General features: G+C 45.0%; 2 protein-coding genes across 14 annotated transcripts in view; one reads left to right on the top strand and one right to left on the bottom strand.

The window, feature by feature from the left end:
- TM2D1 (TM2 domain containing 1) overlaps positions 1-7,368 on the top strand; it is a 34,371-nt gene extending 27,003 nt beyond the window's left edge. Inside the window, exon 8 of the transcript XR_010607841.1 lies at positions 7,171-7,368. The gene's annotated coding sequence lies outside the window, so the exon portion shown is untranslated. The remainder of the gene's footprint in view (positions 1-7,170) is intronic.
- A 5,578-nt stretch (positions 7,369-12,946) lies between these two features.
- NFIA (nuclear factor I A) overlaps positions 12,947-24,272 on the bottom strand; it is a 246,526-nt gene continuing 235,200 nt past the window's right edge. For all 13 annotated transcript variants that reach the window (XM_065657896.1, XM_065657898.1, XM_065657897.1 and 10 more), the window contains one exon: positions 12,947-15,993. In XM_065657896.1, coding sequence (XP_065513968.1) covers positions 15,976-15,993 — 18 coding nt within the window. In that variant the 3' untranslated portion in view covers positions 12,947-15,975. The remainder of the gene's footprint in view (positions 15,994-24,272) is intronic.

Raw genomic sequence — 24,272 nt, 5'->3', positions numbered from 1 at the left:
AGGCAAAACGGCCGGTGGCAAATCGCTGGACATTAGGAGCAGACAAACGGCGTCGTTCCTCGAGCGGCACCGAGTGCCAGCACACACCGAGCCCAGCACTGGATGGAGGTGAGGAAAGTTTGCCAAACCACGTGAGCAAACTTAGGAGGTGAATATTCATTTCCTTCCAGCATCTCCTTTCAAGTGCACTGGGGAGAAAGAAAGAAAAGGAGGAGAAATTAAAAACCACCACCATCAAAAACAACCAACCGTACAACAACAAAACCCAAACTGGGCAATATCCAGCAAAAGGAGAAAACAATGAGAAATTGTGGTGATTTTTTTGTGACCGTACAGAGGGTCCTGCTCCCCCCGGGAGCCGCTGGAGCAGCATTTGCTGCATGCGATTAAAAGTATCTGTGGAGGGGGGAAGAGAGATCTGGTGTAAAGTCAATTCTGGCCGACTAGCTGGGTAAAAGGTTTACTTGCCAGAGAAGTGATTAAAAGGTGTAACGCGGCTAACTTTAGATAATATTACAGTTCTTAAGGGCTGGAGCTGCTCCCTCAGGCACCACCGGGATGCCCGGGGGGTTCTTGGCCCAAATACCCCCGAAAGTCCCAAGGCACAGAGTCCCTGGGGGACGTGTCCCCTCCAGGCAGGGTGCCCCTGCACCCTTCTGGCTTCATCCCGTACCTGATGATTTTCCTAAATCAGAACCAAGTCCATTTTAATGAAATATTTACTAATATTTAACTACTAATACCGAATATTAAGTGAAGAAGAGGCCGAAGCGGTGACCGGGGGTCAGGCCGGGCTCACAGTGGCACGTCCTGGTGGCTCTTACATGATGACAAATTGCAAACCAAAATATATATTCCCATATATGTGGAAATACGCAGCCAGAGGTGAGGGAGCTCCTGGAGCATCGCTGTGTTTCTGCTCACATAACATATTATCTCATGAGGAGCGAACAGGGAACAGAACAGAAATGAAATAAAAATTACTATTTTATTAAAATGGACAGTCAAGAAGAGGTGGTCCGTGGTTTTGGCCACCGATGGAAATGGCCCAACGCTGTTTCTACCGTCAGGGAAGGCTCCGGCAGGACAGAGAGCGGAGGGGATGTTATCACCCGCCGTCCTCTCCCAAAATCCATCCCCCCTGGCACCCCCCAGCCCAACCCTGCCACCTCAGTAGGTATTAAAATGAGTTATGGAAGTCCCTGTGTAAAAACAAACAGCGTGTGGATGCCCGTAAATAACAACAGCAGAACTCGAGGAAAATTTATATCGCAGCCAGAAGACCGAGGAGGGAGTGCGGAAAATGTCACTTGCTGTATAATGCCACCCCCGAGGGCCTCGGGGGGTCTGGCAGGGCTCGTTAGTGCCGGCAAAGTGCGTTGAGATCCTCCCGTAGACGGAGCAAAATTAGTTATCGGGATCTTTCCTCTGGGAAAGGAATTGGTAGGGATCTGCTTCACCCGGGGTGAGCGATGCTCTGGGTAAAAAACATCACCTTATTCTGAGATTTGCTTCCCAAGCGGAGGTCGGGCTCACCAACCGCAGCCCAGGCGAACTTCGGCAACTGGAAATCCTCCAGTTTGGGGGTTTCTGGCCCAGGTTTGCTGGTGGAGCAGCCCCCACCCCAAGCCCTCCCCAGCCCCTGGGAACGGACCCTCCGCAGCTCCGAGGGCTCTGGACTCACCCCCAGGGCTCGCCCTGTTCCTCCTTTGCCAGAAAATATCACCAAGCCCCGTTCCCCGGTATTTTGGCCGGGTTTGGCTCGGAGCTGGCCCCGCGCCCGGTCCCGCTGCAGATGCACCGAGCGGCCTTCAGCTGGCACGTCGGAGCTGTAATTGCAACAGCCTGAACCGCCACACGGCTCCGTGTGCTGATATTCCGTGACATTTTATGTACATAATCTGCATACGTTATTTTTAGCAAACTTTCTCCCTGGGACAGCCGCGTGTGTGCCACATCTGATTTCCATGAGCATGTGCTGCCGTTGGGAGTGGCCTGATTTTTTTATTTTTTTTCCTCTTTTTTTTTCTTTTTTCCTTTTCCCTCTGTCAAGACTGAGTTTTGAATTGCAGAAGCGACACATGCAACGTAATATTTTTCTTTCTTTTCATGAGGTTGCTTTGGGGAAGGGGGGAAGCAAAGGCGAGCGAGGCAGCGCAGCTCGTGTTTCCAGGCATTTGGAAGTGATGCTCTGGGGTGAGTTACCATCACCCCAAAAAGAAATAACATCCTTCTCGGGTGGAAATAGCAGCATAGTGGTAATAGCATCATTCTTGCTGGAAATAGCATCCTTCTTGGTGGAAATAGCATCAGTTTTGATGGAAATAGCGTTCTTGATGGAAATAGCATCACTCTTAGTGGTAATAGCATCATTTTTGGTGGAAATAGCATCGCTCTTGGTGGAAATAGTATTGGTTTTGGTGGAAATAGTGTTGATCTTGGTGGAAATAGTGTTGATCTTGGTGGAAATAGCATCACTCTTAGTGGTAACAGCATCATTTTTGGTGGAAATAGTATTGGTTTTGGTGGAAATAGTGTTGATCTTGGTGGAAATAGTGTTGATCTTGGTGGAAATAGCATCACTCTTAGTGGTAACAGCATCATTTTTGGTGGAAATAGCATCGCTCTTGGTGGCAATAGTATTGGTTTTGGTGGAAATAGTGTTGATCTTGGTGGAAATAGCATCACTCTTAGTGGTAATAGCATCATTTTTGGTGGAAATAGCATTGTTTTTTGGTGGAAATAGCATCGGTTTGGGTGGTAATACCATTATTCTTGGCGGAAATAGTATTGCTCCTGGTGGAAATAGCATCGTTCTTGGTGGAAATAGCATCACTCTTAGTGGTAACAGCATCATTTTTGGTGGAAATAGCATTGTTTTTTGGTGGAAATAGCATCTTTTTGGGTGGCAATACCATTGTTCTTGGCGGAAATAGTATTGCTCCTGGTGGAAATAGCATCGTTCTTGGTGGAAACAGCATTGCTCTTGCATATTTTGGGAGCAAGACACCCGCTCATCCCCTGGCCCTTGGGCTGCTTGTCCCATTGATGAGGAGAGTTTGTCAAAGCCAGGAGAAGAATTGGTTTAACTTTGGCATCTCGCTTGTCCTTCCTCCTGGCCTGAGTCTCCTGCACGGGATACCGAGGTCCCCAGTTAAAAGCTCTTCCCAAGCGCTTGGAGCAGCGAAACCTCTTTTTTTTTTTTCCTCCCAAGTCCTCGTTGTGTACTAATGAAGCAATAAAATAAACATTTGGTAACAGACCCAGCATATGGTTATTGTTTGCTGCAAGGACAGGGGAAAACATGAGTCCGCAACGTGGCGAAAAGGCTGCAGCTGCAATATTGCATTACAGCCCCGCGCTTTATTTAATGAAGACTCGTCCTGCCAGCCTTAACGAGGTTTTTTCCTTCCCCCCCGCCAGCCCCGAGAGGTGGTTTCGGTGCCTTCTGCCGCGATGGCCGCGGCGGGGCCGCATGTGCCCTTCGTTAGCCGAGGAATCTGCTTTCAATTCCGGCCCTTCGGATGGTATTTTCGCAGCGACTCATTAGTCACCGAACGCTGACAAGCCGCTGTACGTGTGCCATCTCCCTCATTGTTTATACGCAAGTGCAGCCATGAAAATGATTTATTTAGGTTTTAATTAAAATTTGTGGATAGACCAGTGATTTTTAGCAGTGCCGTTTCTAATTTGCGGTTGCGGGGGAAAAAAAGAAAAATTTTTAAAAAAAAAAAAAAAATCAATAACGTTACCGAATTTATATTTTTAGCGTTACCTGGGGCGGCTGTAACAGGGCGACTGCCCGACCACACAACCAGGGCTGCGTTTCAGAGCCGGGAGAGACGAACCACCGGTGGTTCTCATGGCAAGACACACGCCTGGGATCGCCATGGCAGGTCCATCCACGTCCCGCGAGTCTCGCGGCGCCTGACCAAGGGGACGCAGAGTTGCAGCAATTTCAGGGCATTTACTTAATTGTGGGTGCAGCATCCGAAGAAGACGCTGGTAACACGGGAGATGGACGAGCCTGGTGGTCCCCACGAGCAGGAGCACCTTGGTGTTTGGAAGCAGAAGTCGTCACTTAAAAACGCTTTGGAGGGTGTGGGTCACCCTCTCCAAAATAACCCGGGGTGCCTGGGTGCGTTCCCGTCACCAGCATCCTCCGTCCCCACGAGCCCGATCCCCGTGCAACCCACAGTGAAGGTGACAGATCTTGCCGGCCGCTTACTTATGACTCTGAAAGAACCACTGACAGCAGGATGGGGGGGTTGTGGCTGGCAAGGATTTGGGGGCATCGCTGCCCCCCACGCTGTGTGGGACCCCCCGAGTGGCCTCCCAGGCGAGGGCTGATGCTCTTGCTGGATGAAGACGGAGATTTTCTTGCTGCCCGTGATATCAAGATGCGTTTCTATAAGGTGCAATAAAGCCCTGCAAGACTAAACTCCTGCTCCCCCCCAAATTATGGAAGTTTGGAGCCTTTCTTGGCCTAATACCATGGCTTGGAGAAATCCCTGCTATTACCTGATGTAAATACGTATTAATTAAAGCACTTTGGAAATGCAGAGTATTGACCTAACAGGCCGTAATGGCTCTTCTGGAGCCATCACCATCTATCATACAGCTGCAGATTTCGGGAGGTATTTTTTTCGGAGGCGCTTTATTGACCCGCGGCCCCGGGCACTTTCCTCCCTCGCACAGACCCGCGGGTTCGCATCCTTCCCCCCACCCGGGGAAATCGATACAGGGGCAGGCCCTAAATCCTTTAATTTTAATAAATACGACGTATTTCATCCTACCTCCTCTCCCACTCCCCATCGCCAAGGGAACTTTGGAGACCACAGACCCTAGGAAGCACCCGGAGCAAAATATTCATACATAAAAGAAAAACTTGGTCCTTTCCAGTGGTGGAAACCCTTTTCAAATAAAGCATCTGTCTCCTGAGACTTACACCTTCTAATTTAATTTTCCTCTAAATCAAACAGGGTATTAATCCCCAATAGAAAACATGTTCCAGTTACACAAACAATATTTAAATGGTATAATAGGGACATCTTTTATAAATACTTCTAACAAATCCTGAAAAAACCCAAATGTGTGTGCTATAATTAATGGAAATGCCAAGTGCCAGCTAACCAGGGAAACTCCAGCACCATAAATCTGCCCCGAGCTTTCTCACACATGCTGATGGATGGGGACTTGCAGCTTAAATATTTAACAATCAATAATTCAAATACCTATCCTACCCTATTAAATTTGTCACATTTATTTATAAATGCAGCATCCAGCTGAAGTTTCTCTAAAACTTGTGCGCCTTCCACTCAATAACACAAGGCAGCATTTCTTTAGCTTTGGCTTGTGAAATTTCTGTGGGGAAATAATGGACAATGGGGGAAAAAAATTAAACCCCATATACCGAAATAGTTGGCTGCATCTCCTTCATCCTAATAGCTTTGGATAATGCAACGTGCAGGCAGGTGTTATGTTGTGTGAATCACATTTATAGGAACATTTCCCAATTTTTTTTCACTGCCCAAGGCAGGGAGCTGCAGTTTATGCCTGGGCAGATGGATATTTCTGTGGCACAGGGTGGGCTGCGGCCCCCGCCCCTGCAGCAACTCCTGTCTTAGGCAAATCGTGAAAAAAAACCCCAAGAAAACTATGAGAAAGCAGGGGTTTGAGTCTCACCTGAACCGTGGCGACACTTTGCTTTGCCCCGTGCGAGGGAAAAGTGGGACAGAAAGAAATAAATGCTGGGTCGAGCACTGGCAAGCGAGGGGCCATTCACTGGCTAATAATAATAATAAGTAATAATAATAATAATAGATCTTGCCAGTTTGCAGTTGCGGCAACCTGCCTCTGCATTTCAAGGGGTTTTGGGGAAGCAGGGATGGTTGCATGCTTTTTCAGGTGTCCCCTCTGCTTTCCAGTGGCCTCGATAAAAACAAAACTGGGGAAATCTCGGCTCCGTTTCCATCCCTCCTCGGAGCATCCACTGGAGACTTGGCCTCGCCAACAGCAGCAGGGTCCCTTTGCCCACCCCGAGCATCATTTATTTTCAAGCAGCACCAAAATTGACCCAGAAAAAGTCACAAAACTCCTGGATCCACGCTTCTGGAAGGATTTAAGAAAACCTCTGGGCGATGGAGGGGGCAGCGCCGGCCGTGGCCCCGCCGGAGCACGCCCGTGGGCCCAAACAAGTTACGGTGGCGTAAATCCCCGTCACAAATTTATTGCCATAATTTATCAGCTCATGTTGCTGAACAGCCAAGCAGTTAATTTTGAAATGAAGTGGTGCTATTTTCATTAATACTCTCGTGCTAACTACCTATCAAAACACGCAGAGGCAATTAGAACCGTGTTGCTGAAGTACTGAACCAATAAATATTTCCACTCTTGGCTTGTCTTTGGCACATAAATGACATCGGACGAACCCACCGGCTCGGTGACAACTCCCCGAGACCCTTTCTTGTTGCATCATCAGGAACATTTACATTTAAGGAGTAAGGAGCCAGATTAAGTAGCCAGATCCACCGGGAACGGGAATTTAAAAGGCCGATGTTTCACGACATGCGAGTAATCCCTTCAGGATATCTGTGCAACAACAATAAGCTCGAGAGAAGACTGAAAAGTCCTGAAGATTATATCGCAGCAACACAAAAGCAATTTGGCACCATTTGCATTTGGGGAAAGAAAAGAGAAAAAACCCAGCGTGTCGAAATTTGGTATAAGTGCTCTGTCACCACTGCGCTCGCTGCAGCTTCATCGCCCACCACACCACAGAGCATCTTCTGAGGGAAGAAAAGGCTCGCGTGCGACTTCGGTGTTTATGGCTGGAATGGGGTTTTCAGCCTGTATTTCTTCCATTGATGAAAAATCCAATAGCAATAAACCAAACCTCCCTAAAAAGTGAGAGTAATGGGTTTTGTGCTGTACAAGTCTCCCTGTAAGCACGTCCCACCGCTTCTCCCTCCAAGTCAGAGCACCAAGCGCCCGCTTCTCTCTGCCTGAGCTCCACCACGTACTTTTTTCCACCCAAAGTTTTAAATTTTCTGTTAGGGGGCTATTGCGTATTCTTCTTGCATCTCGAGCCAAGCTGACACATTTTGATAGCGATAAATAATAAATGGGATCTATTTCCTTAGATGCTGATGGAGACCTTTTCTTTTGCAGGAAGAAAGAGAAAGTGAGAAGGAGAGAAGGCAAGAAAAGGAGCGAGAAAGCGGGAGCGGGTGCCCAAACCCCGGCCCCAGCCCCACGGGTGCTGGTCCCACCAAGGTTCACCCCGAGGGACAGGGCCCGGCCACCTCCTGAGCCCCTCCTGGTTCTTCCAGCGAAACCCAGGGCAGCCTCAGCCAAGGGCCTCCATAATAAAGGGTATAAATAAATAATATGGAATGATTTTTGTAGGGGGGAGGTGATGCATGAGAGCGAGGGTGCGGGGGCCGAGTGCGAGGAACGGGTAATGTTTAGGAGACGTCAGTGCTGCTTCGGCCACAGATGAGGCAATGGGGAGAGATGGCACTATTATTTTTTCCTTCAGCCAATTTCCGTTATTCTGTGTGTATTCCTGTGCCTGGACAGGTCCCCGTCCCTCCCGCCCCTGCACCGCCGCTCGGAGCAGCATCCAGCTCCCGCTGCCCCGCGGGGCAGGCTGGCAGCTTGGCCCACGGCTGGGCTGGTTTCCAAGCCAAAGGGGCACCACCGCCTTTTGGGCTCCTTTTTGCAGCCTTGAGAGTTTTGAGATTTTTGCCTAAAAGTGGGAGCTCTTTCCTCCTTCTCCCCCCTCCTACAGGGGCTCATAGGACTAAAGGGGAAAGCGCCGCCGGTGAGCCCCTGCTTGGGGCACCGCATCTTCTGCGAGGACAGATTTGGCTTCTGCTTAACATCTAGTTGGCTTCGCAAGGAAAACAAGCCGAATCGAAGGGGCTCCAACCTGTCCTCCACGTACATCAGTGGGTGCCAGGTCTGAAGCAGCAATGGGTACAGACGGGGCCCCCCAGGATGGTGACATTGGAGCTGTGCTCAGCCCAAACCTCCCGTCCTGGCCTTGGAGCCTCAACCGAAACGACGTGGAGGTGTGAGAAACGAAATACCGGTGGTTTATGAGTGTCGGGTAACTGTTAGAAAACACTAATTTCCCATAAAATAAAACGGAAGAGCCAGCGTTGCAGCTGGTGCTGCCCTGGGCAGGGCTGGGTGTCGCGGTGGTCCCTGTCCCCAGTGCCACCTGGCTGAGCTTTCTGCAAATATTCATCTCTTCGTGTATCTTTGAAGAAAAACGTTTCGCGGACTAAAAAACTTTGACAAAAACTTTAAAGGTCGTAAAGAAACCCAATTTTTTTGTGTCACACACCCACAGAAGCCTGCCTGGGCTCCGAGGCAAAACACGGCCCACATCTGGTACCGGGGCTCTCCCGAAATGCCGTAATATTTTTAAAGTTTATCTACATTTGAAGATATATTGTGGCATTTGCAGAATTAATTAATCTCCTCAGCCTTTACGAGGTGTGCTTCGTGTCTTTGGAGGATTTAATGTGCAGAGGTTCGCTCAGGATTAATCTGTCACCGTGCGAGGAACGATTCTGTGTTGACGGGACACCGACGGCAGGGGAAAGCGCGGCCGACGCGACACCGGTGACGCGATTTAACCAAATATCCCCACGATTTGGGAACAGCTACTGGCCCGGAAACCCCAAACCTGCCCATGTTGGAGGTCCCCAACGCGATGCCCCACAGCCACACCCCCCCATGCCCAGCTAAAGTAAATAACACCACAGCCCGTTAGCATTAGCAATTTTTTATTTTCCTTTTTTTGTTGCATAGGAAATGCAGTACTTGCTTCCAGTAATTGTATTGTAATGTGAGAAGGTGGTAGCACTAATGGTTGAATACAAGAGTTAAACTAATCCACACCAGCTCAAAAAACCTGCGGAGACTTAGTTGAATAAGAATGGATGCCCACAGTGATTCTCAACCAATTACAATTTTTTTTTTTCACAGAACACAGTAAAACTAAAATGGTAACTATGAGAGTCAATACAAGTATACTAGAGGCACGAGGGGCCTGACTCATAAAAAAAAAAATGAACACGACATGGTATTAACACGGGTGTCAAGTGAATTTGCAGCGGATCTTTCACGCGGCCGGTGGAAATTTTTAGCGCCCCGAGTTCCCAATGGAGGCCGCGGGACGTGGCCGGGGCCGGGGCAGCGCTCGGCCGGGCGGAGGAACCGCAAAGCCGGCCAGGAGGGAGATTTCTCCTCGATTGTGTTGCCGAAGCAAAGAATTTCGCAGCCCTTTTCCCAAGGCCGCGGTCGCGGGCGGGCACGGGGCGCCAGCAGCGTGGGCACGCGCTTCCTACCATGCTCTGTCTGGAAACTCATCTTTTCGTTGCGTTGGGTTTTTCTGTTGGTTTGGGTTTTTGGTTTTTTTTCCCCCCCTCATATTAATTTGTGGATGCAGATAAAAGGGGCGGGGGATTTCACCCCGCACAATTGTTTTTGTTCATGCTCGAGTATAGAAGATTAACTAAGTGGAAAATAGTCTTCCCTAGGAAAAAAAAAAAAAAGCACAAAAAGTACAAAAGTTCACATTGTCTACGAGCGTTCGCCTCTACCCAGGTTTTCTCCAGAGCTCAGAGGTAGCGACCAAGCGTCATATTTTTTTTATTTTCTCAGGTGGGGGACAAGATCTCGTTTGTAACCGAGTGGCCTCATCCCACCGCGTCACGACCCCCCGGCTGCCCCTTTCCTCGGGGTGCGGAGCCTCGTCCTCGTGCCCCGTCCCACCCGTCCCGGGTCCCCGCTGGGATTTGGGGGGACGGAAAGGGCCGGGAGGGGGCGAGGGACCCCGAGGCGAGCGGCCCCCGCCTGCGCGCCGGCCAAAATCCACCCTCGATTTGGAGGAGCAAAGCCCACCAGCCGCCCGTGTTAATAGCAACGCAGCTTTTATGAATCGGGCCCAAAGTTTGTACAGAGTTCGTCTGAAGAAAAATATTGCAACTGTGCATGAAACTAAACAACCACATGAGGTTTTTTTTTTTTTTTCTTTTTTTCTTTTTTTTTTTTTTTTTTTTTTTAAAAGGGTTTTTTTCTTTCTATATGAGGAAGTCTGGTGTGAAGAAGGGTCAAGCATGGGTACCTGGTTAACCGCTGCCCGTTAAGAAATCTCTCCAACGTTTGTGGATTTAAAAGGGCTGTCCCTTAAATTTGAACTTGAATGCGTCTTGTTCTTCAGAGCAAGCTCTCTGAATTCTTAGGGTAGCTTTTCGAGGCGAAAATTTTACCAGGCACGGATTTCTGGTCTCAAACACCATGTCCTGCCCTCTAGGAAAAAAAAAAAAAAAAAAAAAAAAAAAAGGAAAAAAAAAAAGAAAAAAAAGAAAAAAAAAAGAAAAAAAACCCAAAACACAAGTAATACTGAATTTAAGTAAATGTATACCTCCAAAATACTGAAAACACCCCAAATCAAGAAAAGACAGAATTTGCGTTCTCAGTGAAATATCTTTAAACCTATCTGACAAGAACCGAGTCAGAAAAAAAGACTAACATAACTTTGAGTAATATTCATACAGCTACTAAGCATTATGGAATAGCATGCATTAATATTGTACGGTTATTTTACATCACCTATATCAGAAGGTTCTGACAGACAGCGAAGGCTACCGGTGTAGAAAAAATCTTACTTCAGAAGAGCAATATAATACAGATTTCACAGGCACTACATTTTAATATATCAGGTATTATGCTGGTTTTCTTATAATTCTTTCTGTCCTAAAGCTGGCATTATAACAATGACCGAAAAGGCAAGGATCGAAGTAAACGGAAAGTAGATACCAAAGTTGATATATTCTTTTCTTTTTTTTTTTTTTTTCAGATAGATTAGTGCATAGTTTCCATGCAGATAAACACTGCTATGCATTTACATTGTTGGAAAGCAGAGTGAATTGAGCCCAAGTTGTCACATTTTTGTAAATCATTTTGCCAGCCTGTAATAGCACCATGTAATGGATTTGCATTAAACATTAAATTGATTTCAGAATTGGTGACACAGTATTCACTACAGTTAAGTGCTATGGAATAGCTTCAATGTTACCTGCTATATATCAAAGCAATTTTCATCCCACTGCTTTTTTATTGGAAAAAATAAAAGGAAAATGTACTCGATACTAATTAGACTATTGCGCAGCCTTGGACTTGATGATGGCATAGCTGGGTTTACTGTCAAACAGTAATACATGCATTGACTTCAAGACAAAATTGGCATTGTAAGCTTGATTTAATGACAATCCTGCCTAGCAGGCAGTGTTAACTTCACAAGACCTGCCTCCGACAGACCTCATGAGGTTGATTTTGTTATTTATTTATTGTTTAGGTGCCATTGAAGCTCTCCTTACATTGTCATGCCGGTTATGGTTTTAAATTTTGTTCGATGGAGGCCTTCTACCAAAAAAAAAAAAAAAAAAAAAGATATTTCCAGAGACACAATGCAAAGTACAATATTAACTGACATCCTTAAAAAAAAATAAACTTCACCACAAGGAAAAAAAAACCTGTTTTAGGCTATGTATCTGGGTTTTCTTGTATTTTTGTACAGTAAATATTTCATAACACTGTTACTACAAAGCTGCAAATATATGGAACAAAGAGAACTAGAGAAAGAAAAAAAATGTTAGAGGGATTTTGCATATTCCTGTGGGCTGACTGAATACTGTGGAGTTGAGAAAAACTTGGTGTTTCTTTTCCCCTTCGACCTTAAGGGGAGGGGGAACAAGCAACAGAGACAAAGTGTACCATGGCTGCCTACACTCGAAGCCCCAAAGTTGTTTTACTAGAAAGGAAGAAGAATAAATAATAATAATGGCATCGCTGGGGTGTGCGGCATGATAAAAGCAAGTGCCCTCGCTCAATTTTTTTTAAAAAAGAGGCAAAAAAGAGCGGAATTAACTTGAGGAGAAGTCAATCGGTGCTAAGCCACGTCTCGGGCTTTCAATTTGGGGGGGTGGGCGCAGGGCAGAGGATTTTGTGCGTCTGACGGGGGCCGGAGAGAAGGAAACGGGGCGGGGGGGGGGGGGAAAGTTGTTCGTGTGACTCTATAAAAAGGAAAAAAACCAAGAAAAAAACGCGCGGAGCGACTGGGAGGGGAGCGGGATGGTCACTCCTGCCCCGCTCCCCAAACACTGCTTGTTCTCTGCCGGGAGAGTAAAGGTGAAGGAAAATTCAATTTAGTGTGTAATACTTTACAACCCCTGTTGGTGAACACCCTCGACCGCCTACCTCATGTTTTAAAGCCTTTAAAACATTTGTGTGTTGTTTGTTGGTTTGTTTGTTTGTTGGTTTGTTTCTCGCGATTCTGCTCAGAGTTCCCTAACTTTAGCGTCATCAAACTTAATATGACAAAAATACCTTCAAAAATACAGCATACCTGTAATGTCCATTTACAATGGTTCTTCAGTAGCCTATACTTCTCAAGCATAGGAATATGCTATACCATTGAGAGAAGAAAAATAACTGTATTTAAATACATACAAAAAGGAAACGGGAAAGTTTTTAACTTAAATCCAGTTCCCAAAGGAAAAAAAAAAAAAAAAGCAATTCTATGAACGCTGCCTTTATAACGAACAATCAGAAATTCCACTAAGCTAATTTGACAGAAATTTTTCCTCATTTAAACAACATTACAAAAGTCCTGCATTATAAAATAGGGTAGAATAAATCAGTGTAATCAATAAAACTATACAACATACAAATTACATATCTTCTGAGTGGGCAGTTTAATTCTCTCTCTTTGCAGCCATGACTACAACATGCTCACTAAAAACAACTAACTGCCCAAACTATTGCTTAGTTTGTTTTGTTTAAAAAAGGGTGCAATTTTATTGTATATACAACCAATTTACTGGTAATACCTTGTCTCATAGCAAGGTTCTGACAAAATGTTTGTCTAGGCTTTTTTCCCTTCACTGTGAAGCACTGAAAGCTGCTATTTTTTTTTTTTTTTTTTTAGTGCACATATGTCTTAATAAAGTAATGCCCAGCTAAGTGCTATAGGGAAGGCAAAGGATGCTGGCTAGAGGATGTGATACCATATACTAACAATCACACAATACAATAGAGCAAAATGACTACTCAACCACTTATCAGACACATATGAAAATCCAAAACATTTTATTTTTTTCCTTAAATAGAGAATAACCAGTAAACAATTTTCAGAACTTGGAAGTTTAAAAACGTGCATATAAAAATGGGCATTATATACTTTTATTGAATGTGGATTGATTGCAGTCTGCTAATAAAAATGGGTGTGGGATCTGAAGAAAAAGGAAGTTTGTATTTTTTTTTTTTTTTAAGGCTTGCTTGTGAAAGGAACAGTTGTAAAACAAAAATTGCTTGAAGCAGGGTTCAGCTTAGTGCTTCACAGTTTGACTGCTTCTCTAAGAAGAGCCCTTCCTGCATGTGCATTCAAAAATCACAAAAGTACAAAGACAAACACCTAAAACACACTGCGTCAAGTGCAGCACCAACTTTGGTCAAATAAAAAAAAATTCAAAGAAAAATTAATAATTGCTAAGCTTTTCTACATGATATAAGCAGGTATTGCATATTTTCATATATCTGGGAGAAAAACAAAACAAAAAAAGGAAGACTCCAAATAAAAGGTAAAATGCAGCAACATCCAAAAATACTGATAATCTAGCATCTACAGATCTCAGAATAGCACTGCCACTGACCATACAGGACAATAAACACTACTCCTATCTGCGGAACAACTAACATCCTATTTAATTCTAGATGTTGGAACTGACGATGGCTGACATAAAAGTCACATTTACAAAAAGTGTCTCCAAATGCTTGACTAGGGAAAAACCCCTTTCAATATAGGAACATGTGCAACAATTCCACAAATAATCGCTATCCAGGGCAAGGCACATTGATATGGAATTTTTTTTTCTTTTTTTTCTTTTTTTTTTTTTTTTCTGTTTCGTGCAAATTAAGAAAACAAAACAAAACATTGTTTCAGGGAAAAGATGAGGAGCAAAGTGTCTTCCCAAGAATTTCAGTTACTTGATTGTATAGGACAGTAGTAGAAACCCTTCTGAAGGGTCGAACAAACATAGTTTAAAGGCAAGTGCCTGGAATAGGGATTACAATATTGTGTCTTAATGCACTCTACTTTACCCTACATTAACTATATAAAAATTAGTTACTAACACTAGAACATGCAGAGACTTTCTCTGATTAGCTGGACTCGCCAACCAGAACGTATATATATGTATAGTATAGGAAACCTTCTTAAAGTTGCATGTGAAGCAAAGGGGTGCTCCGCTGTCTGATAGAAAAAATCACTTGCACTCTTTTTTTTTTTTTTCTTTTTTTTTCCTTTTTTTTTTTTTTGTACATAAGATACAGGACGTTTGGGGTCCAAACTTTTTTTTCTTTTTTTTCTTTTTCTTTTTTTTCTTCTTCAGCAAGTGCCCTTGCTTTGAACTGGCATAAGTTGTAAGATCAGCATCATTCGTTTCTGTAATGTTCTCTTCGCAGTCCAGAAAATGCACCAGTTCAGGGACACGAAGGTGTTTTACTTTCTGGACCGTTCTCTCTTATTCCCAAGGTGTTTGAGAACTGATAAACCCTATATTGCCGGAAACACGTAAAATTTGTCAGAATTGGCATAATCCATTATAGTGACTTTTAGCTTATAAAATTAACAGATATTATGATTTCATTTTAGTTATGTGCTTTGATAACAGAAAATGATTAATTAGCATTTAATGTAGTTAACATATTGTGGTAAAAGCACCATTAGATTTGTATTTTTTTTTTTTTAATTTTCCTTCAGTTTTAAAGGGATACAAGTTCAACAATAAAAAACATAAAAAGCAAAAATAGCTCCCCTTTTTCTTGCAAGGCTGTTTTTTACCCCAATAATTTAGAGTCCTGGGGTGGAAGGACTTGGAAAACAAAAATAGAATTTTCAACAATCTCTATCTTACAAAGATATTTAGCTATCCAATGAAATTGCACTTTACTCAATTCAAAATTCGATTGTTTTGATTGATTCCTGTCAGTTTCTGTCAAAACAGACCAACTTCCCCATTTCTGCGTGAATTTTTGTGTAATTGTTGAAAATTGTTGAAAAATGGTTTTTTTTAAATGTAAGTGCAGCATTTCAAACTTTTTTTTCTTTTTTTTCTTTTTTTTTTTTTTTTAGTGAATAGTAGTAGTTCGATGTTTTAAATCGCTCTGCAATTGAGTGGAAAAAAATTGTTGACAATGCTCTTATGGTTCATGTTACGTATCTAAGTGCTGATTGTAAAAAAAAAAAAAGAAAAGAAAAGAAAACAAAACCACCAACAACAAAAAGAATAAAACCTGCAATTTTTTTTCCCGATATGTTACAGAAAAACATGCTCTATGTATGTCCGGTAAGTTATATATTGCAGAATTCAGCTACTACAAAAGTTATAGTTTAAGTGTGTTTCATGATTTCTCAAGAAGTCTCACACCTGTATGGGAAAAAATCGATGTGGATACTGTAAAACAGTTAGGCTCCATATGGAAAGTGTGTTACAACAGCGAGTTGGTAAGCAGCAGCAGAGGCTAGTTCTACTCAGTGTCACCTAACGCCTACACTACCAATGAAACACTTCAAAAGTTATGAAGCCCAACCATTTCCAGCACCATAGGAGAAATTACAACAGTCCTAAGTTGTCTAAAAACAAAACAAAACAAAAACCCAAAAAAAAAAAAAAAAAAACCCAAAACAAAACAAAACAAAAATTAAAATCTCGAAAAAGTTACGGCCTTTGCCATTCAACCATAACGTTTGCCATTTCCATGTACGAGTTTGCTGTCGGTGTCTGCTCGCCTCCCCTTCCGATGTGAAGTCGCTGCGCTGCGATGCTGCTGCTCCGTGTTACAGAGGTGGGAAGGGGTCTGGTGGTCTGTCCGGTGGGTGGTGGGAAGCCGAGACTTTTATCCCAGGTACCAGGACTGCAAAAGAGAAAGAGAAGCGTCCGTCAGACCCCTCGCCCGCTTTCGCCGCTCCCCCAAGGGCTCCGGGCATCGCCGCCGGCCTCCTCCGCCAAGAGGGGGGCTAATTGACACCGTGACGGATCGACCTAATTACAAAGCTTAATTAAAAATACTGTACAAATCAATATATATTTTTTTTTTCTTGTCGCTGGACATAGCTACAGCTGAAGGCGGGGGTCATGTCACGTTACAAGTTATCAATCTTTTTAATAGATTATGGCTTGAAGATCCCTCCAGTTCACTTTGGTCTAATCCCCTGAAAAGGCGATACACATTTGCCTCTCTGTGCCGTTTATCACCCTGCAGTCCGGGTTTTCTTGGGTATTTAGGCATGTGCCAGCATAAACATCTGTTGCTTTATACTGCCCTGCTTCAACTGTCTCGCTGGAACAGATGCACAGAAATTCAACAACAGGGCTGTTTTCTTAGGAGAAATGTGGATCGCTAGAGAAAAGCCAGGAGAAAGCAAATCTGGGAGAAAGTGGATCAGTGAAAACGTCCCGTATCTCTGGCCATACTCTTCTCTCAACACAAAACGTGGCGCCCAACTAATAGATTTTCTTTGGGAAAAGTTTCGTCGTTCTTTTTTTTTGTTGTTGTTGCTGCTCCCCCAAAAGGGAGGGAATTCCCCGGGATTTCAGCTCCGCAACAAAACCGTCCTTAACCGCGCGGATGCCCAGGGCACAGAACGCAATTTGGCTCCTCGATAGGAAAAGAAAGGCGGTGGGAAAGCCGGCGTGGGCTGCGCCGGCGCTGGGGCAGCGCCACCGCACCGGGGACCCGGCTCGGCCCCGCGGGGTCGCACCGACCCCAGCCCGCCATGAATAAGAGCAGTGTTAGGGGCCGTACGCGCAGGGGGATGCTACTTGGCAGTGACATATAGCTGTGGGAATACACCAACAAGCGGCAACTATTTAGCCTGAAGTAAAGTAACACAAGAAAGATTCAGGTATTAAAGAGCTGTTGCTGATACCCCGCGTTTTTACTTCGGCTCCCGTAATATACGAGGTGCATATGTGCGCGCGTATAAAGCGACGACAAGTTTTACCAACTTTTCCCTCCGTCCCTTTTCAGCGTCTGACGTGATTGATAGCATAATCAACCCGGGGAGGATTTATGAACATTTACAGAAGACTCTGAGGCAAGTTTCATGTGGGACTTGGAGATTATGTGGTCTTGCCACGGAGGTAGGAACCGGTAAAATAAATAGCACGACGGGAGAAGTTGTCCTGCTTCCAATACACCTCATTAACTAACTCTTCCTCTGCTCACCCTTCTGAATACAAACACGCCGGTCCCGTATCGGCTCCATCTATTGCCTACAGATTTTATATTTAGACTTAACGCAGGCTGCAATTAAACAAAATAGTTCTCATATGTAAAAGTTCATAAACAGAGCAAAGTTCTGGCAGGATTTGTGAAGCGGTGCCAAGTCCCCTTCCCCTCCCCGACTGCAGGGCCCTGTAGATTTTAGGCGGGCGCGGGGGAGCTGAGCGGGCTGCGAACTCTTCCCAACTTTGCGGGGTCGTCCCTGGCGCTTGTCACTTGAGCGTGACAGTCTTTGGCCGGGCTGGGAGCTGTGGAAGCCCCCGGCGGGGAGCAGAGGGGTTAGAAATTCACGGCCGACGGCTCAGATCTATATTGCAGATGTCCGGTTGGCCCCCATGGCCGCTGGCCCGGCCACACGGCCCACGGGCCGGCGGGAGCTGCTCGGGCCTCGCTGCTCCTCTTTCCCTTCAACAGGAGATTTGAAGGGAAAAAAACCAAAAAAAAGGCAAAAAGCAAGCGGAGGTGGGGCTGTCCCCGGCTCCCCGCCGCCGCCCCCCCGGGTCAGTCCGTCCGTGGGTCCGTCCGTGGGTCCGTCCGTCCCCCCGCGGCACCGCCGCTCCTTCACGCATCTTGCTATTCAGCCTGCGCCTTGCAGACAAGGTTACCCCAGAGCGGCTCTGTAATCCTTCACTGAAATAGGCTTTATTGATTGCTCTGGTCTATTGTTCCCTTTTCAAGTCCCCCAAGTTCAAGTTCATCCTGGTGTTACATCATGTCTCGTTGCTAGGGGCAACCAGACAGCCCCAGACGTGACTATCATTAGCAAGAGCCGCGCTGCGCCCTCCCACCGCCCGCCAGCCGCTCTGACGTAGCAGCCCCGCTGCAAACACATTGAAGTATTTATTCTGCCTAATTTATGACCTCCACAGCAAGAGAGACCCCCACTCCAAAAACCAACACTGTTGTATATTTAATTAATCTGTCTTTCTCTGGCACTTGGGAAAGTTAGACAAAGGTCTAATTATTGTGTGTCGCTCCCCACACTTTTCTTTTTGGGGTGACTATTTGCATGGGAAAAGAAACGGCGAGGCTGGGCGCGAGTCCCCTCCCTCCAAAACACCTTTTTTTTCCTCCCCTGCCCTATTGACATTTCATGAAATACTTTAGCTGCTTAAGGGAATTAGAAAAAAAAAAAAATCTGATGTGAATGTAACTCCTTCTGAGTTGGTATTCAGTAACACAAATCAACTCATGACATGTTTAAATTTAAATGCTAACCACACACTCTGCGAGTTACTTTAAAGGTTAGTTTTTAATCAATAGAAGTTGCTGACTCCGGAGTTTTGAGCGGCGCAGTGCAGCTCTGGGGCCTTTGTCTAGCGCTGGGCTTTCAAACTTTTTTTTTTTTTTTCTTGAGATGATTTTAGCAATGATTTGCAGACACAGAGTGCTATTGTGCTCCTGACTAGCAACATGTCAATAAAGGAGTAGAGTTACCGTGCACTAGGGTGTCAATATGACTCCTGCAGACACCGCTCGGCCTTAATACCAATGAAAAACTTAATTAACCCTTAGAGGATCGACCCAAACCGCACGTCTTATTTTTTAAACTTCCGTGCCGGGGCTCTGGATCGCCTTTACTGAAAAGCTGCCTTTACAGGACCCGAACTCTGCAGCTGCACCCCGCTCGGCCCGCTCTGCAACCCCGCTTTGGTGAGATGTTTTAGGGGCCGAGGCAGCAGAACAGCCAGCCAGAGAGCGCGTTCACCCATCCGATCCCACCGGCACCGCTCTCGGGACACCGGTTTAATTTAGAGCGTCTTACGGCCGAAACGCACACAACAGAATGATCCTCCTTTTCTCCTAATCGTTTTAATATTAAGATCTCATATCCCCCTCAAGCCTCCTATACACGTCTGAGTCTTCCCGGATTAGGGCTGAAGAGCACCATTGTCCCCCCGAAGCACCTGCGAAACTTCTCTGCAAGCGGAGAGGAGACTCCGCGCCTCAAATGAAAATGTCTAATAAGTGCATTATGCATCCGAAGCTCTGATAGCTGCGATCCGTCAAGTTTTTTTTTTACACGATTAGGGGGCTTTGATGGGTAAAAAAGCAGCCTGGATCCCTACGTTCGGACGGCTGAAGTATTTTTTGCCTTCTTTCGGGGCGCTGGGCTCTCACGTCTGTAACCACCTGATCCATTTTATCCCTTCGTGTTCTGTAACTTACCCAGACGGAGAACAGCGTATTGCCTTTCTTAATTTAAAATCTCCATTTAAATCATGTGCACAATCACAATACGGCCAGGATGATATTATCACCGTGCGTTTTCGTAAAAGAGCCAGTATTTTATTTCCCCTCTATTTACTCTGCGGTACTATTCTCCCAGCGAGTTCGGAGCTAAATGAATCCACCGGAGCTCAAGGTCCTGCTCAGTAAAGTGACTGTCACACAGCTGTCGGTGCCACTACGGGTCTGTACCGTCCTGCCGAGCACCTCGCTGTCCTTCCCCAGAGCTCAAGGTGAAACATCAGAAGGAATTCTGCAGTCCGGCACGAGATCTTCGCTTCCCTCTCTCCAGTCAAATGAAGAAGTAATCTCATCAGGTTGAAAAGTGCTGACTAAGGATTTAATAAAGTGCCTGCAGATGTGTGTCATCTCTAAGGTATTCAACTCATGTAATGCAAAACAGCTCCACACCGAATGTGCTTATAAAATTCCATTTAACCATTGCAGAGCTCTATTTTACTGTTCTCGGAGGAGTATTATCACACTTTTTTTTTTTTTTCCCCCTAATTTACAGCACCATGAAAGTTGAAACTCTGTGCTGCCAGTATCTGAGAATCCTCACAGTAGTAAGGTTTTATGAACCATAAACAATATCTACTTGACTGAATCCTAAACAGGAAGTCTGAAATGGCAATTAAGTTTCTTTGATAGCGCAAGTCTATTTGTTTCCTATGCTCTTCTGGAGATAGCAGAGACACACAAAAATCCTCAGGCAACGATGTACAATCGGCCCCTTTGTATGGGAAGAACGGCGAGGAAACATTCTGTGATTCAGGATATTTAAAAGGAGAAAAGCTGAAAGTGCCCCACTGACTCCGGTAGCAGTTTCTGCCTGCGTCAGGAGCCCAGAAACGGGCCCATTTGTTTATTAAAATGTTCTTGAACCAGCCTTCCTGTGGGACGTGTCTCAGCCCCGGCTCCCAAGCCGAACCGCGACACCGCTCACGTGTTTCAAGCCAGAAAGGCAATCAAACGCAAACTAGTTAAATTTACTTCTACCTGCGCATCTCCTGCCCTAACAATGAGACCTTTCAGCTCACACAAAAAGTGAGGGTTGTAAAGCGGCCCTATCTGTTTTTCAAATTAAAAAGTTAAACAAAAGTCCTCAAGGGCAAAGTTTAACGCTGCGGAAGGAGGTTGTTAATGTGGAATCCAGAACTGGGTGTGACAGTTGGCTCATTTCTCCGGGCGATGCAGGTTATTTAAGGACATTCGCACGTTTGAAACCCTGACAAACTCCACACGTAGGAGCTTTTGCTTCACCTCATCCACTTTGGGCTAAGACCTGCTCTGTTCTAGCCGATTTCTTCAGGTTTCAGCCCAATCTGGCTGCCCGGCGGCGGGACGGGTTGGTGCCATCCGGACTTCAAAGGCGGTGCTGGGGCCGTTGCTGCCCCGGGCACGGCTGCGCTTGCAGGAAGTTTTCACTGCACGGGCCCAGAGGGAAAATCCACCTTTTGATAAGAGCCTAAATAATAATAAAAAAGAACTTGCAGCTTTATTGCTCGCCGGCAAAGCGGCTGTTTGAGCAGCTGAACCCGAGCCACGGCCGTCGGGCACCTGCGAGGATTCATCGGGGCGCACCAGTTGGGTTGTTTTGTTCGGGGATGACACGTCAGACATCTCAAGAACTTCAAGGCGATCAAAAACATTAACCTGGGGAAGGTGAATTGGGGTAACGAGTCCTTCTGGTTGCAAAGATAAAAGGAGAATGTAAACACCTAGGCAGCAAACTGGTCCTTTAGACATCACCTCGTCAGAGGTCCCGGGAAGGCTCTTCCCTACGGCGGGTTATTTAAAAGCATTATTTAAAAGCAAAGGGCCAAAACTGGGGCTTTGATGCCGTTTCAAAAGGGTGAGTGAAGGCAGCAGCAATTCGGCTTCTGGAGGGCTCCTGCAGATAACGCAACTGCTTTTGCTTTACCCCACGTCTGAATTGGTCCCGTTTTTCTATCGGTTTCTCCAGAGTTTCTCCAGGCGTGAAATTTTGATCCTACTGCGTAAACCAAAAGGTGAACGCTAAAGACAAGGTCACCTTTGTGCCTATGGAAGTTATTTTCCTAGAGCTGGGATTAATTATTTAGTAATTATATTTTCCAACATGAAATACCAAAAGGGACGCAAGTAGCATGTTGGTCATCCCCAAAGGGACATAAAACAGTGAGTGAATCTTCTGGTTGTCCAACATCCACACCCAAGAGAGTCGCCCGCCCCACTACGAGCATATTTATACTGTCTTGAGGAAGATAAAACCCATCCCAGGAGGGACACTCGTCTCCAGGCGATGTGTACAGTAGCTCCGCATCCAACAGCTTTTGCGAGAACGCCAGTTGTGGCAAACTGCATTAAATTACGTGCAATAATTTTGTAATACGGACTTCTGCCTGCTGACTATTAAAAATGTATAGTAGTCCAAACCACTTCTCTCCCGAGACCAACAAACTCACTTCAGGCAAGATTTCTGCTTGGGTTCAAACCTCAAGTTGGGAACAGCTCGTGTCTTTAAACTAAGTCACCCCAACCCCTCCCCAGCCTATGAAAACACGCTCGTACAGTAACTCCTGCTGTTGTTCCAGACATCTGAATGTTCCAGCAAAGTGTCCCAGCTGGCCCCAGATGTTTCTCAAGTCTAAAGCAATGCTTGGAGCGCCGGACCCCCCGCCGCCCAACCTGGAGCTCAGCGGATTAAAGATTGACTGCGCTATGACATATTCGCATTTAGCCCGAATATAATACAGCCAAGACTTATCAATGGCAAATGTTTGAAATGTAATCCAGCCAGCAGAGTAGGCTGGCACTTTGAATATGATGTATAAATAATGTATGGGAACTTAAGATCTAAATTAGATCTACAGGAAGAAAACTTTCCCTTTTCTCTGACTCTAAAAGCGAGTTCTCTCACAATGAGGTCATTTTTATGTCCTTCTTTCAGTTTACAAGTTTGCTTTTAGACAGAGGGTCTTCCTTTTGCTTCAGGAACATTTTGCGAGTTACAGATTTCCTGCAGTTTTCTAAATAGTTAAGCGAAGAAGTTCCTTCATTTGTTAATAAGTTAACTTTGAAAACTGCAAAATAACTTCTAAACTTTGCACAGTGCGCTGAAAGCTAACTGCAGTAATGCTAAACTGTAACCTTGTTGTTTAAAAAAAAAAAAGATAGTGGAGTGAAAGAGAGAGAGGAAAAAGAAAGGGAGAAAGAGAGAGAAACAATCCCATTTTGGTTTTTGTTAGAGGACGGCATACTACATAGATCAGAGACTTTTCAAAAAATAAAAACCCCCACTGTACACAAAGCACAGGAAAATGTGAGGAAAAAAGGAAAAACCTAAAAGCAGCTTAGAATGTGTTAACTCTGCCATTCTGTCAGCTTAAAGAGTATTTTATGCTTGATCAACAGCTCTCTTTTATTATGCTTTTCTTTCATTCATTCAAGACATCAAAGACCAGAACCACCAGTGTACCTGATCTACCAGAAGAACTTGTAAGGGTGTTCTAAAGAAACGGGGGTATTGGGAGCCAGACACCCCTGCGGACAAGGCAGTTCAAAGAGAATATTTCAACAATGATTACATTTTGTAAATCTTTGTACGAAAGACAGCTTATTTCCTGCTTTTTTCATGAAAAATAGATTCCATCCATTAAAGTGAGCCCACAGTATGAAAGTTACTTGAGATCTGAGGTACAGCAAGCGGATTAAGTGGACGGTGAGATGAAATCTTTGAGAGAGACGATGGCTTTCTCTGATATTTGTCGCTGCCATAAGGTTTTCTGACTCAGATAGAAACTTTTTTTTTTTTTTACACTTGCCGGTGGCAGTGAAGGCGTTTGTAAAACCAAAATAAACCCAAACGAAACAGAAAGGGAAACTGTAACAAATAAAGGAACTAAGAAAACAAATGGCTGCAAAAACCTTTTGACATGTTTAAAAGAAAAACGATATATATTTGCCCCGCTCCAAAAATCGCAGGCTGGCCATTTAAATCCTGCAGACAAGTCCGACGCGCAGACCCGAGCCAGCTGTTTACTTTTCAAAGCCCGTGGTGGTTTCTGCATTGATAAACTATATAACCTCACACACACAGACGGGATTTTAGCTATGCCAGACCTCATTGCTCTGTCCCGCTCCCTTTATGTGCTGTCACAGAATAAAAATGATCCTAACACAAACCCTGAAATAATATCTTGCTCCAGAAAGGACATCTTTGTAGATATTTCCTGAGTTACTGCCAAAAAGAATTTTTTTTTTTTTTTTTTTTTTTTTTGCCCATTCATCCTTTCAAAGTTTTGCTATGAACGTAGCCAAAATTGTTCGGGTGTAATCAGAAATGACCAAAATACGGCCCAGCGGCCAAGTCCAGCTGTGGGAGGGGGAAGGTGCCCCAGGCTGCCACCTCTGCCGCCGCACCTGGGGACGGTCACCAGCATCCCCTGGTACACACACGGCTTTTTGCAAGAGAAAGGGAAAACCGCAGTGCGCGTTTTTTCAAAGAAGCAAAAAAAAGACGACTTTAAAGCCCGCCTCGCGGTTTACATTCGCTATCGTGATTTAAAAGTAAATATGCTGCGAAGGGGTTTTTAAATTTTGCGCTTTATGCCTGGCTTCTTAGACAGCCCTGTATTTTCCTCTGCTGGAAGCACAGCTGAATTTGCAACACTTTAATATTTCTGATGTTAAATCTC

Source organism: Caloenas nicobarica, chromosome Z (assembly GCF_036013445.1).
Source record: "Caloenas nicobarica isolate bCalNic1 chromosome Z, bCalNic1.hap1, whole genome shotgun sequence".
In the NCBI taxonomy this organism is placed as follows: domain Eukaryota; kingdom Metazoa; phylum Chordata; class Aves; order Columbiformes; family Columbidae; genus Caloenas; species Caloenas nicobarica.
The sequence above is the reverse complement of the archived record's forward strand: the minus strand, read 5'-3'. Positions and strand labels throughout refer to the sequence as shown.